This window comes from Oncorhynchus keta, unplaced genomic scaffold (assembly GCF_023373465.1).
Source record: "Oncorhynchus keta strain PuntledgeMale-10-30-2019 unplaced genomic scaffold, Oket_V2 Un_scaffold_20464_pilon_pilon, whole genome shotgun sequence".
Taxonomy (NCBI): domain Eukaryota; kingdom Metazoa; phylum Chordata; class Actinopteri; order Salmoniformes; family Salmonidae; genus Oncorhynchus; species Oncorhynchus keta.
Window position 1 is genome coordinate 722,501 of NW_026290858.1, and position 18,687 is coordinate 741,187.

An 18,687-nucleotide genomic window follows, 5' to 3' on the forward strand; every position below is an offset into this window, starting at 1 on the left:
TGGGGGATGGTGAACTATGTGAGTGATGTTTACCATTGTAAAGGAGTGCTGTATAACTGGGGGATGGTGAACTATGTGAGTGATGTTTACCATTGTAAAGGAGTGCTGTATAACTGGGGGACAGTGGACTATGTGAGAGATGTTTACCATTGTAAAGGAGTGCTGTATAACTGGGGGACGGTGGACTATGTGAGAGATGTTTACCATTGTAAAGGAGTGCTGTATAACTGGGGGACGGTGGACTATGTGAGAGATGTTTACCATTGTAAAGGAGTGCTGTATAACTGGGGGACGGTGGACTATGTGAGAGATGTTTACCATTGTAAAGGAGTGCTGTATAACTGGGGGACGGTGGACTATGTGAGAGATGAAGGAAGAGTTTACCATTGTAAAGGAGTGCTGTATAACTGGGGGATGGTGAACTATGTGAGAGATGTTTACCATTGTAAAGGAGTGCTGTATAACTGGGGGACGGTGAACTATGTGAGTGATGTTTACCATTGTAAAGGAGTGCTGTATAACTGGGGGACGGTGGACTATGTGAGAGATGTTTACCATTGTAAAGGAGTGCTGTATAACTGGGGGATGGTGAACTATGTGAGAGATGAAGGAAGAGTTTACCATTGTAAAGGAGTGCTGTATAACTGGGGGACGGTGAACTATGTGAGTGATGTTTACCATTGTAAAGGAGTGCTGTATAACTGGGGGACGGTGGACTATGTGAGAGATGTTTACCATTGTAAAGGAGTGCTGTATAACTGGGGGATGGTGGACTATGTGAGAGATGAAGGAAGAGTTTACCATTGTAAAGGAGTGCTGTATAACTGGGGGACGGTGGACTATGTGAGAGATGTTTACCATTGTAAAGGAGTGCTGTATAACTGGGGGACGGTGGACTATGTGAGAGATGTTTACCATTGTAAAGGAGTGCTGTATAACTGGGGGATGGTGAACTATGTGAGAGATGTTTACCATTGTAAAGGAGTGCTGTATAACTGGGGGACGGTGGACTATGTGAGAGATGTTTACCATTGTAAAGGAGTGCTGTATAACTGGGGGATGGTGAACTATGTGAGAGATGTTTACCATTGTAAAGGAGTGCTGTATAACTGGGGGACGGTGGACTATGTGAGAGATGTTTACCATTGTAAAGGAGTGCTGTATAACTGGGGGACGGTGGACTATGTGAGAGATGTTTACCATTGTAAAGGAGTGCTGTATAACTGGGGGACGGTGAACTATGTGAGTGATGTTTACCATTGTAAAGGAGTGCTGTATAACTGGGGGACGGTGGACTATGTGAGAGATGTTTACCATTGTAAAGGAGTGCTGTATAACTGGGGGACGGTGAACTATGTGAGAGATGTTTACCATTGTAAAGGAGTGCTGTATAACCAGGGGGACGGTGAATATCGTCACTAACTAAAACACAACGAACAAGGAAACATTTTCAGACAAATGAAAAGATCTGCTTTCCCAGAATGCACCATGTTCCATCTGTCACTGTTGAAATGCTTCATCACAGAGCAGAACATTTTATTATAGTTTTTTTTCTTCCCCTCATAACCCACCAAGCCATCGGTTTTGATCGGGGCATTCAGCGTTCGCCTGCCAGGCTCCAGAAATACAACTCGAGTGCTAACAGCCATGTAAAACGAGCTCACACACACACACACACACACACACACACACACACACACACACACACACACACACACACACACACACACACACACACACACACACACACACACACCAACCCGAGAAGAACAGGAGAAACACACACACACACACACACACACACACACACACACACACACACACACACACACACCAACCCGAGAAGAACACACACACACACACACACACACACACACACACACACACACACACACACACACACACACACACACACACACACACACACACACACACACACACACACACACACACACACACCAACACACAGGAAAACACATGAACACCAACCTGAGAAGAACAGGAGAAACAGAGAGTGGCCCATTCCTGGAGAATGGAGAGATAACAGTCTGGTGAACACATCCCAACAACTAATCTTTAACTTCTACCAGCAGCATGGGTCGCATGCTTCAGGTTTGGTATTTATGGGTGGTTTAGACTTTATGGGTGGCATGCTTCAGGTTTGGTATTTATGGGTGGCATGCTTCAGATTTGGTATTTATGGGTCACATGCTTCAGATTTGGTATTTATGGGTCACATGCTTCAGATTTGGTATTTATGGGTGGCATGCTTCAGGTTTGGTATTTATGGGTGGCATGCTTCAGATTTGGTATTTATGGGTCACATGCTTCAGGTTTGGTATTTATGGGTCACATGCTTCAGGTTTGGTATTTATGGGTCACATGCTTCAGGTTTGGTATTTATGGGTCACATGCTTCAGGTTTGGTATTTATGGGTGGCATGCTTCAGGTTTGGTATTTATGGGTCACATGCTTCAGGTTTGGTATTTATGGGTCACATGCTTCAGGTTTGGTATTTATGGGTCACATGCTTCAGGTTTGGTATTTATGGGTCACATGCTTCAGGTTTGGTATTTATGGGTCACATGCTTCAGGTTTGGTATTTATGGGTCACATGCTTCAGGTTTGGTATTTATGGGTCGCATGCTTCAGATTTGGTATTTATGGGTGGCATGCTTCAGGTTTGGTATTTATGGGTCACATGCTTCAGGTTTGGTATTTATGGGTCGCATGCTTCAGGTTTGGTATTTATGGGTGGCATGCTTCAGGTTTAGACTTCATGGGTCGCATGCTTCAGGTTTGGTATTTATGGGTGGCATGCTTCAGGTTTGGTATTTATGGGTCACATGCTTCAGGTTTGGTATTTATGGGTGGTTTAGACTTTATGGGTCGCATGCTTCAGGTTTAGACTTTATGGGTCACATGCTTCAGATTTGGTATTTATGGGTCGCATGCTTCAGGTTTGGTATTTATGGGTCACATGCTTCAGGTTTGGTATTTATGGGTCACATGCTTCAGGTTTGGTATTTATGGGTCACATGCTTCAGATTTGGTATTTATGGGTCACATGCTTCAGGTTTGGACTTTATGGGTGGTTTAGACTTTATGGGTCACATGCTTCAGGTTTGGTATTTATGGGTCACATGCTTCAGGTTTGGTATTTATGGGTCACATGCTTCAGGTTTGGTATTTATGGGTCACATGCTTCAGGTTTGGTATTTATGGGTCACATGTTTCAGATTTGGTATTTATGGGTCACATGCTTCAGGTTTGGTATTTATGGGTTGCATGCTTCAGGTTTGGTATTTATGGGTCACATGCTTCAGGTTTGGTATTTATGGGTGGTTTAGACTTTATGGGTCGCATGCTTCAGGTTTAGACTTCATGGGTCACAGGCTTCAGGTTTGGTATTTATGGGTCGCATGCTTCAGGTTTGGTATTTATGGGTGGTTTAGACTTTTTTTTTCAGATTTGTTAATTAATGTTTACTAAATAAAAATACACATTAAGTTTACTAAATAACAACACACATGAATGTTTACTAAATAACAACACACATTAATGTTTACTAAATAAAAATACACATTAAGTTTACTAAATAACAACACACATGAATGTTTACTAAATAACAATACACATTAATGTTTACTAAATAAAAATACACATTAAGTTGACTAAATAACAACACACATTAATGTTTACTAAATAAAAATACACGTTAAGTTGACTAAATAAAAATACACATTAATGTTTACTAAATAACAACACACATTAAGTTTACTAAATAACAACACACATTAATGTTTACTAAATAAAAATACACATTAATGTTTACTAAATAAAAATACACATTAAGTTTACTAAATAACAACACACATTAATGTTTACTAAATAACAACACACATTTAAGTTTACTAAATAACAACACACATTAATGTTTACTAAATAACAACACACATTAATGTTTACTAAATAACAACACACATTTAAGTTTACTAAATAACAACACACATTAATGTTTACTAAATAACAACACACATTTAAGTTTACTAAATAACAACACACATTAATGTTTACTAAATAACAACACACATTAATGTTTACTAAATAAAAATACACATTAAGTTTACTAAATAAAAAACACACATTAATGTTTACTAAATAAAAATACACATTAAGTTTACTAAATAACAACACACATTCATGTTTACTAAATAACAACACACATTTAAGTTTACTAAATAACAACACACATTAATGTTTACTAAATAACAACACACATTTAAGTTTACTACATAACAATACACAATAATGTTACTAACTGTTGTGTACTTTACTCTTTACAAAAGTAGACATATAGAGTTATTAAGAAAGAAATCCTCATACCTGATGTTTGTTGTTGTCGATGTTGTTGTTGATATTGTTGTCAGCTCTCCCTCTCCCTCCGAGTGGCCCTGTCCCCCTCAGAGACAGGAGTTATATAGCACTTCCTGCTCTTTGACCTCATAACGTGGTGATGTCACAGTGGAAGGATGAAAGGCATCTCTGTCAGTTATTTTGAATTAATTCTTCCTCGTAGAGATGCAAAACACTGGTCAAATAAAAACAAAACATACAGGAAGAAGGAAATCCAGGAATACTCCAACTGGGGTTTCTGGAAAACAAAAATAAATGTCAACCCTCCCTGTGGCTAAACTATACTAACATGTTGGATTACAGTATAATATGTCTTTTAAAAAAGTAAATAGGAAGAACCAAAGAGAGAAATAATCAAATCCTGCCAAAGTAAATGGGCCTTGATAAAGAACCTCCTGTGTCATTCACTCAACCCATCTCTCAGGTATTTACCTCTCTATGAGTAACCCTGGTCTCAGGTATTTACCTCTCTGTCAGTAACCCATCTCTCAGGTATTTACCTCTCTGTCAGTAACCCATCTCTCAGGTATTTACCTCTCTGTCAGTAACCCTGGTCTCAGGTATTTACCTCTCTGTCAGTAACCCATCTCTCAGGTATTTACCTCTCTGTCAGTAACCCATCTCTCAGGTATTTACCTCTCTGTCAGTAACCCTGGTCTCAGGTATTTACCTCTCTGTCAGTAACCCATCTCTCAGGTATTTACCTCTCTGTCAGTAACCCATCTCTCAGGTATTTACCTCTCTGTCAGTAACCCTGGTCTCAGGTATTTACCTCTCTGTCAGTAACCCATCTCTCAGGTATTTACCTCTCTGTCAGTAACCCTGGTCTCAGGTATTTACCTCTCTGTCAGTAACCCTGGTCTCAGGTATTTACCTCTCTGTCAGTAACCCTGGTCTCAGGTATTTACCTCTCTGTCAGTAACCCATCTCTCAGGTATTTACCTCTCTGTCAGTAACCCTGGTCTCAGGTATTTACCTCTCTGTCAGTAACCCATCTCTCAGGTATTTACCTCTCTGTCAGTAACCCATCTCTCAGGTATTTACCTCTCTGTCAGTAACCCTGGTCTCAGGTATTTACCTCACTGTCAGTAACCCATCTCTCAGGTATTTACCTCTCTGTCAGTAACCCATCTCTCAGGTATTTACCTCTCTGTCAGTAACCCTGGTCTCAGGTATTTACCTCTCTGTCAGTAACCCATCTCTCAGGTATTTACCTCTCTGTCAGTAACCCTGGTCTCAGGTATTTACCTCTCTGTCAGTAACCCATCTCTCAGGTATTTACCTCTCTGTCAGTAACCCTGGTCTCAGGTATTTACCTCTCTGTCAGTAACCCATCTCTCAGGTATTTACCTCTCTGTCAGTAACCCTGGTCTCAGGTATTTACTCTGTCATCTCTCAGGTATTTATTTACCCATCTCTCAGGTATTTACCTCTGTCAGTAACCCATCTCTCAGGTATTTACCTCTCTGTCAGTAACCCTGGTCTCAGGTATTTACCTCTCTGTCAGTAACCCATCTCTCAGGTATTTACCTCTCTGTCAGTAACCCTGGTCTCAGGTATTTACCTCTCTGTCAGTAACCCATCTCTCAGGTATTTACCTCTCTGTCAGTAACCCATCTCTCAGGTATTTACCTCTCTGTCAGTAACCCTGGTCTCAGGTATTTACCTCTCTGTCAGTAACCCATCTCTCAGGTATTTACCTCTCTGTCAGTAACCCATCTGACTTAGTGGAGTGACTTAGTGGAGTGACTTAGTGGAGTGACTCAGTGGAGTGACCAAGTGGAGTGACTTAGTGGAGTGACCCAGTGGAGTGACTTAGTGGAGTGACCTAGTGGAGTGACTTAGTGGAGTGACTTAGTGGAGTAACCTAGTGGAGTAACCTAGTGGAGTGACCTAGTGAAGTGACCTAGTGAAGTGACCTAGTGAAGTGACCTAGTGGAGTGACCTAGTGGAGTGACCTAGTGAAGTGAGTTAGTGATGTGACATGTACACACTCCATGTTTCATTCTTCTCTAGTACTCTGAGTAGTCTGGAGTGTACTAGCATGTTGGAGTGTACCAAAGTGTACTAACATGTTGGAGTGAACTAGCATGTTGGAGTGTACCAGAGTGTAATAGTGTGTTGGAGTGTACCAGAGTGTACTAGCGTGTTGGAGTGTACCAGAGTATACTAGCGTTTTGGAGTGTACCTGAGTGTACTAGCGTGTTGGAGTGTACCTAAGTGTACTAGCGTGTTGGAGTGTACCTGAGTGTACTAGCATGTTGGAGTGTACCAGAGTGTACTAGCGTGTTGGAGTGTACCAGAGTGTACTAACGTGTTGAAGTGTACCAGAGTGTACTAACATGTTGGATTGTACTAGCGTGTTGGAGTGTACCAGAGTGTACTAGCGTGTTGGAGTGTGCCAGAGTGTACTAACATGTTGGATTGTACTAGCGTGTTGGAGTGTACCAGAGTGTACTAACGTGTTGGAGTGTACCAGAGTGTACTAACGTGTTGGAGTGAACTAGCGTGTTGGAGTGTACCAGAGTGTACTAGCGTGTTGGAGTGTACCAGAGTGTACTAGCATGTTGGAGTGTACCAGAGTGTACTAACATGTTGGAGTGCACTAGCGTGTTGGAGTGCGCCAGAGTGCACTAGCATGTTGGAGTGTACCAGAGTGTACTAACATGTTGGAGTGCACTAGCGTGTTGGAGTGTACCAGAGTGTACTAACATGTTGGAGTGTGCCAGAGTGTACTAATGTGTTTGGTGGCTGTGTTAGAATGGCATAGAGCAGAGGGAACTGATGCCAGTGTGATTACAGACAAAAATAGCAATAACCCAGTTGATTATATCACCCAAACAGCCTCAATCAAGACTCCACTGGGACTTGTTTATATCACCCAAACAGCCTTGATCAAGACTCCACTTGGACGTGGTGCGTGTGTGTGTGTGTTTGTACAATGTCAGAAATGATTATGTGACCTACCAAAGACCTACCAAATGTCTGACATGTTAATCAGAAATTAGGGGTGAAAGTATCCAGTGGTATAATTAGAAAACAGAATACTTGAGTGTCTGTTTCGCTCCTATTGGTGTTCATGTAAATGTATTCAGTGTTGCATTGATTAGACAGCAGGGGGCAGCTTGACATGTCTGATACTTGTGAGATTTGTTTATGACAATTTGAGATGGAACATGTGAAAATTGCATGAACTTTCAGAATTGTTTAGCAAGCTACTCATAGGTGGGCTGCTGGCTGGCGATCGACCAATTGGGGACTTCAACCATAGGGTTTATAGACAGATACCAGGAGACCACTGCTATAGGGTTTATAGACAGATACCAGGAGACCACTGCTATAGGGTTTATAGACAGATACCAGGAGACCACTACTATAGGGTTTATAATCAGATACCAGGAGACCACTGCTATAGGGTTTATACACAGATACCAGGAGACCACTGCTATAGGGTTTATAGTCAGATACCAGGAGACCACTGCTATAGGGTTTATACACAGATACAGATACCAGGAGACTGCTATAGGGTTTATAGACCAGGAGACCACTGCTATAGGGTTTATAGTCAGATACCAGGAGACCACTTATAGGGTTTATACACAGATACCAGGAGACCACTGCTATAGGGTTTATAGACAGATACCAGGAGACCACTGCTATAGGGTTTATAGACCAGGAGACCCCTGCTATAGGGTTTATAGACAGATACCAGGAGACCACTGCTATAGGGTTTATAGACAGATACCAGGAGACCACTGCTATAGGGTTTATACACAGATACCAGGAGACCACTGCTATAGGGTTTATATACAGATACCAGGAGACCACTGCTATAGGGTTTATACACAGATACCAGGAGACCACTGCTATAGGGTTTATATACAGATACCAGGAGACCACTGCTATAGGGTTTATAGACAGATACTGCTATAGGGTTTATAGACAGATACCATGAGACCAAAGCTATAGGGTTTATACACAGATACCAGGAGACCCTTGCTATAGGGTTTATAGACAGATACCAGGAGACCACTGCCATAGGGTTTATAGACAGATACCAGGAGACCCCTGCTATAGGGTTTATAGACAGATACCAGGAGACCACTGCTATAGGGTTTATAGACAGATACCAGGAGACCACTGCTATAGGGTTTATAGACAGATACCAGGAGACCACTGCTATAGGGTTTATACACAGATACCAGGAGACCACTGCTATAGGGTTTATAGGCAGATACCAGGAGACCACTGCTATAGGGTTTATACACAGATACCAGGAGACCACTGCTATAGGGTTTATACACAGATACCAGGAGACCACTGCTATAGAGTTTATAGACAGATACCAGGAGACCACTGCTATAGAGTTTATACACAGATACCAGGAGACCACTGCTATAGGGTTTATAGACAGATACCAGGAGACCCCTGCTATAGGGTTTATAGACAGATACCAGGAGACCACTGCTATAGGGTTTATAGACAGATACCAGGAGACCACTGCTATAGGGTTTATACACAGATACCAGGAGACCACTGCTATAGGGTTTATAGACAGATACCAGGAGACCACTGCTATAGGGTTTATAGACAGATACCAGGAGACCACTGCTATCGGGTTTATAGACAGATAACAGGAGACCCTGCTATAGGGTTTATAGACAGATACCAGGAGACCACTGCCATAGGGTTTATAGACAGATACCAGGAGACCACTGCTATAGGGTTTATACACAGATACCAGGAGACCACTGCTATAGGGTTTATAGACAGATACCAGGAGACCACTGCTATAGGGTTTATACACAGATACCAGGAGACCACTGCTATAGGGTTTATATACAGATACCAGGAGACCACTGCTATAGGGTTTATAGACAGATACCAGGAGACCACTGCTATAGGGTTTATAGACAGATACCAGGAGACCACTGCTATAGGGTTTATAGACAGATACCAGGAGACCACTGCTATAGGGTTTATACACAGATACCAGGAGACCACTGCTATAGGGTTTATAGACAGATACCAGGAGACCACTGCTATAGGGTTTATAGACAGATACCAGGAGACCACTGCTATAGGGTTTATAGACAGATAACAGGAGACCCCTGCTATAGGGTTTATAGACAGATACCAGGAGACCACTGCCATAGGGTTTATAGACAGATACCAGGAGACCACTGCTATAGGGTTTATACACAGATACCAGGAGACCACTGCTATAGGGTTTATATACAGATACCAGGAGACCACTGCTATAGGGTTTATACACAGATACCAGGAGACCACTGCTATAGGGTTTATATACAGATACCAGGAGACCACTGCTATAGGGTTTATAGACAGATACCAGGAGACCACTGCTATAGGGTTTATAGACAGATACCATGAGACCAAAGCTATAGGGTTTATACACAGATACCAGGAGACCCTTGCTATAGGGTTTATAGACAGATACCAGGAGACCACTGCTATAGGGTTTATAGACAGATACCAGGAGACCACTGCTATAGGGTTTATAGACAGATACCAGGAGACCACTGCTATAGGGTTTATAGACAGATACCAGGAGACCACTGCTATAGGGTTTATACACAGATACTAGGATACTCCTGCCATAGGGTTTAAAGACAGATACCAGGAGACCACTGCTATAGGGTTTATACACAGATACCAGGAGACCCCTGCTATAGGGTTTATAGACAGATACCAGGAGACCACTGCTATAGGGTTTATAGACAGATACCAGGAGACCACTGCTATAGGGTTTATAGACAGATACCAGGAGACCACTGCTATAGGGTTTATACACAGATACCAGGAGACCACTGCTATAGGGTTTATAGGCAGATACCAGGAGACCACTGCTATAGGGTTTATACACAGATACCAGGAGACCACTGCTATAGGGTTTATACACAGATACCAGGAGACCACTGCTATAGAGTTTATAGACAGATACCAGGAGACCACTGCTATAGAGTTTATACAAAGATACCAGGAGACCACTGCTATAGGGTTTATAGACAGATACCAGGAGACCCCTGCTATAGGGTTTATAGACAGATACCAGGAGACCACTGCTATAGGGTTTATAGACAGATACCAGGAGACCACTGCTATAGGGTTTATACACAGATACCAGGAGACCACTGCTATAGGGTTTATAGACAGATACCAGGAGACCACTGCTATAGGGTTTATAGACAGATACCAGGAGACCACTGCTATCGGGTTTATAGACAGATAACAGGAGACCCCTGCTATAGGGTTTATAGACAGATACCAGGAGACCACTGCCATAGGGTTTATAGACAGATACCAGGAGACCACTGCTATAGGGTTTATACACAGATACCAGGAGACCACTGCTATAGGGTTTATATACAGATACCAGGAGACCACTGCTATAGGGTTTATAGACAGATACCAGGAGACCACTGCTATAGGGTTTATAGACAGATACCATGAGACCAAAGCTATAGGGTTTATACACAGATACCAGGAGACCCTTGCTATAGGGTTTATAGACAGATACCAGGAGACCACTGCTATAGGGTTTATAGACAGATACCAGGAGACCACTGCTATAGGGTTTATAGACAGATACCAGGAGACCACTGCTATAGGGTTTATAGACAGATACCAGGAGACCACTGCTATAGGGTTTATACACAGATACTAGGATACTCCTGCCATAGGGTTTAAAGACAGATACCAGGAGACCACTGCTATAGGGTTTATACACAGATACCAGGAGACCCCTGCTATAGGGTTTATAGACAGATACCAGGAGACCACTGCTATAGGGTTTATAGACAGATACCAGGAGACCACTGCTATAGGGTTTATAGACAGATACCAGGAGACCACTGCTATAGGGTTTATATACAGATACCAGGAGACCACTGCTATAGGGTTTATAGACAGATACCAGGAGACCACTGCGTTAGGGTTTATAGACAGATACCAGGAGACCACTGCTATAGGGTTTATAGACAGATACCAGGAGACCACTACTATAGGGTTTATAGACAGATACCAGAGGACCACTGCTATAGGGTTTATATACAGATACCAGGAGACCACTGCTATAGGGTTTATAGACAGATACCAGGAGACCACTGCTATAGGGTTTATAGACAGATACCAGGAGACCACTGCTATAGGGTTTATACACAGATACCAGGAGACCACTGCTATAGGGTTTATAGACAGATACCAGGAGACCACTGCTATAGGGTTTATAGACAGATACCAGAGGACCACTGCTATAGGGTTTATATACAGATACCAGGAGACCACTGCTATAGGGTTTATAGACAGATACCAGGAGACCACTGCTATAGGGTTTATAGACAGATACCAGGAGACCAATGCTATAGGGTTTATACACAGATACCAGGAGACCCCTGCCATAGGGTTTATAGACAGATACCAGGAGACCACTGCTATAGGGTTTATAGACAGATACCAGGAGACCACTGCCATAGGGTTTATATACAGATACCAGGAGACCACTGCTATGGGGTTTATAGACGGATACCAGGAGACCACTGCTATAGGGTTTATAGTCAGATACCAGGAGACCACTGCTATAGGGTTTATACACAGATACCAGGAGACCACTGCTATAGGGTTTATAGACAGATACCAGGAGACCACTGCTATAGGGTTTATAGACAGATAACAGGAGACCCCTGCTATAGGGTTTATAGACAGATACCAGGAGACCACTGCTATAGGGTTTATAGACAGATACCAGGAGACCACTGCTATAGGGTTTATAGACAGATACCAGGAGACCACTGCTATAGGGTTTATAGACAGATACCAGGAGACCACTGCTATAGGGTTTATACACAGATACCAGGAGACCACTGCTATAGGGTTTATATACAGATACCAGGAGACCACTGCTATAGGGTTTATACACAGATACCAGGAGACCACTGCTATAGGGTTTATATACAGATACCAGGAGACCACTGCTATAGGGTTTATAGACAGATACCAGGAGACCACTGCCATAGGGTTTATAGACAGATACCAGGAGACCCCTGCTATAGGGTTTATAGACAGATACCAGGAGACCACTGCTATAGGGTTTATAGTCAGATACCAGGAGACCACTGCTATAGGGTTTATAGACAGATACCAGGAGACCACTGCTATAGGGTTTATACACAGATACCAGGAGACCACTGCTATAGGGTTTATAGGCAGATACCAGGAGACCACTGCTATAGGGTTTATACACAGATACCAGGAGACCACTGCTATAGGGTTTATACACAGATACCAGGAGACCACTGCTATAGAGTTTATAGACAGATACCAGGAGACCACTGCTATAGAGTTTATACACAGATACCAGGAGACCACTGCTATAGGGTTTATAGACAGATACCAGGAGACCCCTGCTATAGGGTTTATAGACAGATACCAGGAGACCACTGCTATAGGGTTTATAGACAGATACCAGGAGACCACTGCTATAGGGTTTATACACAGATACCAGGAGACCACTGCTATAGGGTTTATAGACAGATACCAGGAGACCACTGCTATAGGGTTTATAGACAGATACCAGGAGACCACTGCTATCGGGTTTATAGACAGATAACAGGAGACCCTGCTATAGGGTTTATACACAGATACCAGGAGACCCTTGCTATAGGGTTTATAGACAGATACCAGGAGACCACTGCTATAGGGTTTATAGACAGATACCAGGAGACCACTGCTATAGGGTTTATAGACAGATACCAGGAGACCACTGCTATAGGGTTTATACACAGATACTAGGATACTCCTGCCATAGGGTTTAAAGACAGATACCAGGAGACCACTGCTATAGGGTTTATAGACAGATACCAGGAGACCACTGCTATAGGGTTTATACACAGATACTAGGATACTCCTGCCATAGGGTTTAAAGACAGATACCAGGAGACCACTGCTATAGGGTTTATACACAGATACCAGGAGACCCCTGCTATAGGGTTTATAGACAGATACCAGGAGACCACTGCTATAGGGTTTATAGACAGATACCAGGAGACCACTGCTATAGGGTTTATAGACAGATACCAGGAGACCACTGCTATAGGGTTTATACACAGATACCAGGAGACCACTGCTATAGGGTTTATAGGCAGATACCAGGAGACCACTGCTATAGGGTTTATACACAGATACCAGGAGACCACTGCTATAGGGTTTATACACAGATACCAGGAGACCACTGCTATAGAGTTTATAGACAGATACCAGGAGACCACTGCTATAGAGTTTATACACAGATACCAGGAGACCACTGCTATAGGGTTTATAGACAGATACCAGGAGACCCCTGCTATAGGGTTTATAGACAGATACCAGGAGACCACTGCTATAGGGTTTATAGACAGATACCAGGAGACCACTGCTATAGGGTTTATACACAGATACCAGGAGACCACTGCTATAGGGTTTATAGACAGATACCAGGAGACCACTGCTATAGGGTTTATAGACAGATACCAGGAGACCACTGCTATCGGGTTTATAGACAGATAACAGGAGACCCCTGCTATAGGGTTTATAGACAGATACCAGGAGACCACTGCCATAGGGTTTATAGACAGATACCAGGAGACCACTGCTATAGGGTTTATAGACAGATACCAGAGGACCACTGCTATAGGGTTTATATACAGATACCAGGAGACCACTGCTATAGGGTTTATAGACAGATACCAGGAGACCACTGCTATAGGGTTTATAGACAGATACCAGGAGACCACTGCTATAGGGTTTATACACAGATACCAGGAGACCACTGCTATAGGGTTTATAGACAGATACCAGGAGACCACTGCTATAGGGTTTATAGACAGATACCAGAGGACCACTGCTATAGGGTTTATATACAGATACCAGGAGACCACTGCTATAGGGTTTATAGACAGATACCAGGAGACCACTGCTATAGGGTTTATAGACAGATACCAGGAGACCAATGCTATAGGGTTTATACACAGATACCAGGAGACCCCTGCCATAGGGTTTATAGACAGATACCAGGAGACCACTGCTATAGGGTTTATAGACAGATACCAGGAGACCACTGCCATAGGGTTTATATACAGATACCAGGAGACCACTGCTATGGGGTTTATAGACGGATACCAGGAGACCACTGCTATAGGGTTTATAGACAGATACCAGGAGACCCCTGCTATAGGGTTTATAGACAGATACCAGGAGACCACTGCTATAGGGTTTATAGACAGATACCAGGAGACCACTGCTATAGGGTTTATAGACAGATACCAGGAGACCACTGCTATAGGGTTTATAGACAGATACCAGGAGACCACTGCTATAGGGTTTATAGACAGATACCAGGAGACCACTGCTATAGGGTTTATACACAGATACCAGGAGACCACTGCTATAGGGTTTATAGACAGATACCAGGAGACCACTGCCATAGGGTTTATAGACAGATACCAGGAGACCACTGCTATAGGGTTTATATACAGATACCAGGAGACCACTGCCATAGGGTTTATAGACAGATACCAGGAGACCACTGCTATAGGGTGTATACACAGATACCAGGAGACCCCTGCCATAGGGTTTATAGACAGATACCAGGAGACCACTGCCATAGGGTTTATAGACAGATACCAGGAGACCACTGCTATAGGGTTTATAGACAGATACCAGGAGACCACTGCTATAGGGTTTATAGACAGATACCAGGAGACCACTGCTATAGGGTTTATATACAGATACCAGGAGACCACTGCCATAGGGTTTATAGACAGATACCAGGAGACCACTGCTATAGGGTTTATACACAGATACCAGGAGACCCCTGCCATAGGGTTTATAGACAGATACCAGGAGACCACTGCCATAGGGTTTATAGACAGATACCAGGAGACCACTGCTATAGGGTTTATAGACAGATACCAGGAGACCACTGCTATAGGGTTTATAGACAGATACCAGGAGACCACTGCTATAGGGTTTATACACAGATACCAGGAGACCACTGCTATAGGGTTTATAGACAGATACCAGGAGACCACTGCTATAGGGTTTATAGACAGATACCAGAGGACCACTGCTATAGGGTTTATATACAGATACCAGGAGACCACTGCTATAGGGTTTATAGACAGATACCAGGAGACCACTGCTATAGGGTTTATAGACAGATACCAGGAGACCAATGCTATAGGGTTTATACACAGATACCAGGAGACCCCTGCCATAGGGTTTATAGACAGATACCAGGAGACCACTGCTATAGGGTTTATAGACAGATACCAGGAGACCACTGCCATAGGGTTTATATACAGATACCAGGAGACCACTGCTATGGGGTTTATAGACGGGTACCAGGAGACCACTGCTATAGGTTTTATAGACAGATACCAGGAGACCACTGCTATAGGGTTTATAGACAGATACCAAGAGACCACTGCTATAGGGTTTATAGACAGATACCAGGAGACCACTGCCATAGGGTTTATAGACAGATACCAGGAGACCACTGCTATAGGGTTTATAGACAGATACCAGGAGACCACTGCTATAGGGTTTATATACAGATACCAGGAGACCACTGCCATAGGGTTTATAGACAGATACCAGGAGACCACTGCTATAGGGTTTATACACAGATACCAGGAGACCCCTGCCATAGGGTTTATAGACAGATACCAGGAGACCACTGCCATAGGGTTTATAGACAGATACCAGGAGACCACTGCTATAGGGTTTATAGACAGATACCAGGAGACCACTGCTATAGGGTTTATAGACAGATACCAGGAGACCCTTGCTATAGGGTTTATAGACAAATACCAGGAGACCACTGCTATAGGGTTTATAGACAGATACCAGGAGACCACTGCCATAGGGTTTATATACAGATACCAGGAGACCACTGCTATAGGGTTTATACACAGATACTAGGATACTCCTGCCATAGGGTTTAAAGACAGATACCAGGAGACCACTGCTATAGGGTTTATAGACAGATACCAGGAGACCACTGCTATAGGGTTTATAGACAGATACCAGGAGACCACTGCTATAGGGTTTATAGACAGATACCAGGAGACCACTGCTATAGGGTTTATACACAGATACCAGGAGACCACTGCTATAGGGTTTATACACAGATACCAGGAGACCACTGCTATAGGGTTTATAGACAGATACCAGGAGACCACTGCTATAGGGTTTATACACAGATACCAGGAGACCACTGCTATAGGGTTTATAGACAGATACCAGGAGACCACTACTATAGGGTTTATAGACAGATACCAGGAGACCACTGCTATAGGGTTTATATACAGATACCAGGAGACCAATGCTATAGGGTTTATACACAGATACCAGGAGACCCCTGCCATAGGGTTTATAGACAGATACCAGGAGACCACTGCTATAGGGTTTATAGACAGATACCAGGAGATCACTGCCATAGGGTTTATATACAGATACCAGGAGACCACTGCTATAGGGTTTATAGTCAGATACCAGGAGACCACTGCCATAGGGTTTATAGAAAGATACCAGGAGACCACTGCTATGGGGTTTATAGACGGATACCAGGAGACCACTGCTATAGGGTTTATAGACAGATACCAGGAGACCCCTGCTATAGGGTTTATAGACAGATACCAGGAGACCACTGCTATAGGGTTTATAGGCAGATACCAGGAGACCACTGCTATAGGGTTTATAGACAGATACCAGGAGACCACTGCTATAGGGTTTATAGACAGATACCAGGAGACCACTGCTATAGGTTTTATAGACAGATACCAGGAGACCACTGCTATAGGGTTTATACACAGATACCAGGAGACCACTGCTATAGGGTTTATAGACAGATACCAGGAGACCACTGCCATAGGGTTTATAGACAGATACCAGGAGACCACTGCTATAGGGTTTATAGACAGATACCAAGAGACCACTGCTATAGGGTTTATAGACAGATACCAGGAGACCACTGCCATAGGGTTTATAGACAGATACCAGGAGACCACTGCTATAGGGTTTATAGACAGATACCAGGAGACCACTGCTATAGGGTTTATATACAGATACCAGGAGACCAATGCTATAGGGTTTATACACAGATACCAGGAGACCACTGCTATAGGGTTTATAGACAGATACCAGGAGACCACTGCTATAGGGTTTATACACAGATACCAAGAGACCACTGCTATAGGGTTTATACACAGATACTAGGATACTCCTGCCATAGGGTTTAAAGACAGATACCAGGAGACCACTGCTATAGGGTTTATAGACAGATACCAGGAGACCACTGCTATAGGGTTTATAGACAGATACCAGGAGACCACTGCTATAGGGTTTATAGACAGATACCAGGAGACCACTGCCATAGGGTTTATAGACAGATACCAGGAGACCACTGCTATAGGGTTTATAGACAGATACCAGGAGACCACTGCTATAGGGTTTATATACAGATACCAGGAGACCAATGCTCTAGGGTTTATACACAGATACCAGGAGACCACTGCCATAGGGTTTATAGACAGATACCAGGAGACCACTGCTATAGGGTTTATAGACAGATACCAGGAGACCACTGCTATAGGGTTTATACACAGATACCAAGAGACCACTGCTATAGGGTTTATACACAGATACTAGGATACTCCTGCCATAGGGTTTAAAGACAGATACCAGGAGACCACTGCTATAGGGTTTATAGACAGATACCAGGAGACCACTGCTATAGGGTTTATAGACAGATACCAGGAGACCACTGCTATAGGGTTTATAGACAGATACCAGGAGACCACTGCTATAGGGTTTATACACAGATACTAGGATACTCCTGCCATAGGGTTTAAAGACAGATACCAGGAGACCACTGCTATAGGGTTTATAGACAGATACCAGGAGACCACTGCTATAGGGTTTATAGACAGATACCAGGAGACCACTACTATAGGGTTTATACACAGATACCAGGAGACCACTGCTATAGGGTTTATAGACAGATACCAGGAGACCACTGCTATAGGGTTTATAGACAGATACCAGGAGACCACTGCTATAGGGTTTATACACAGATACCAGGAGACCACTGCTATAGGGTTTATAGACAGATACCAGGAGACCACTGCTATAGGGTTTATACACAGATACTAGGATACTCCTGCCGTAGGGTTTAAAGACAGATACCAGGAGACCACTGCTATAGGGTTTATA

General features: G+C 43.2%; 1 protein-coding gene across 2 annotated transcripts in view; it reads right to left on the minus strand.

Annotated features, from left to right (window-relative positions):
* Positions 1–4,523, minus strand: part of LOC118382779 (C-type mannose receptor 2-like) — a 15,325-nt gene extending 10,802 nt beyond the window's left edge. For both annotated transcript variants that reach the window (XM_052515069.1, XM_052515070.1), the window contains exons 1-2: positions 4,387–4,523; positions 1,990–2,025 (exon numbers count right to left, since the gene is read on the minus strand). In XM_052515069.1, the coding sequence (XP_052371029.1) occupies positions 1,990–2,023 (34 nt within the window). In that variant the 5' untranslated portion in view covers positions 2,024–2,025; positions 4,387–4,523. The remainder of the gene's footprint in view (positions 1–1,989; positions 2,026–4,386) is intronic.
* Positions 4,524–18,687: the final 14,164 nt, after the last annotated feature.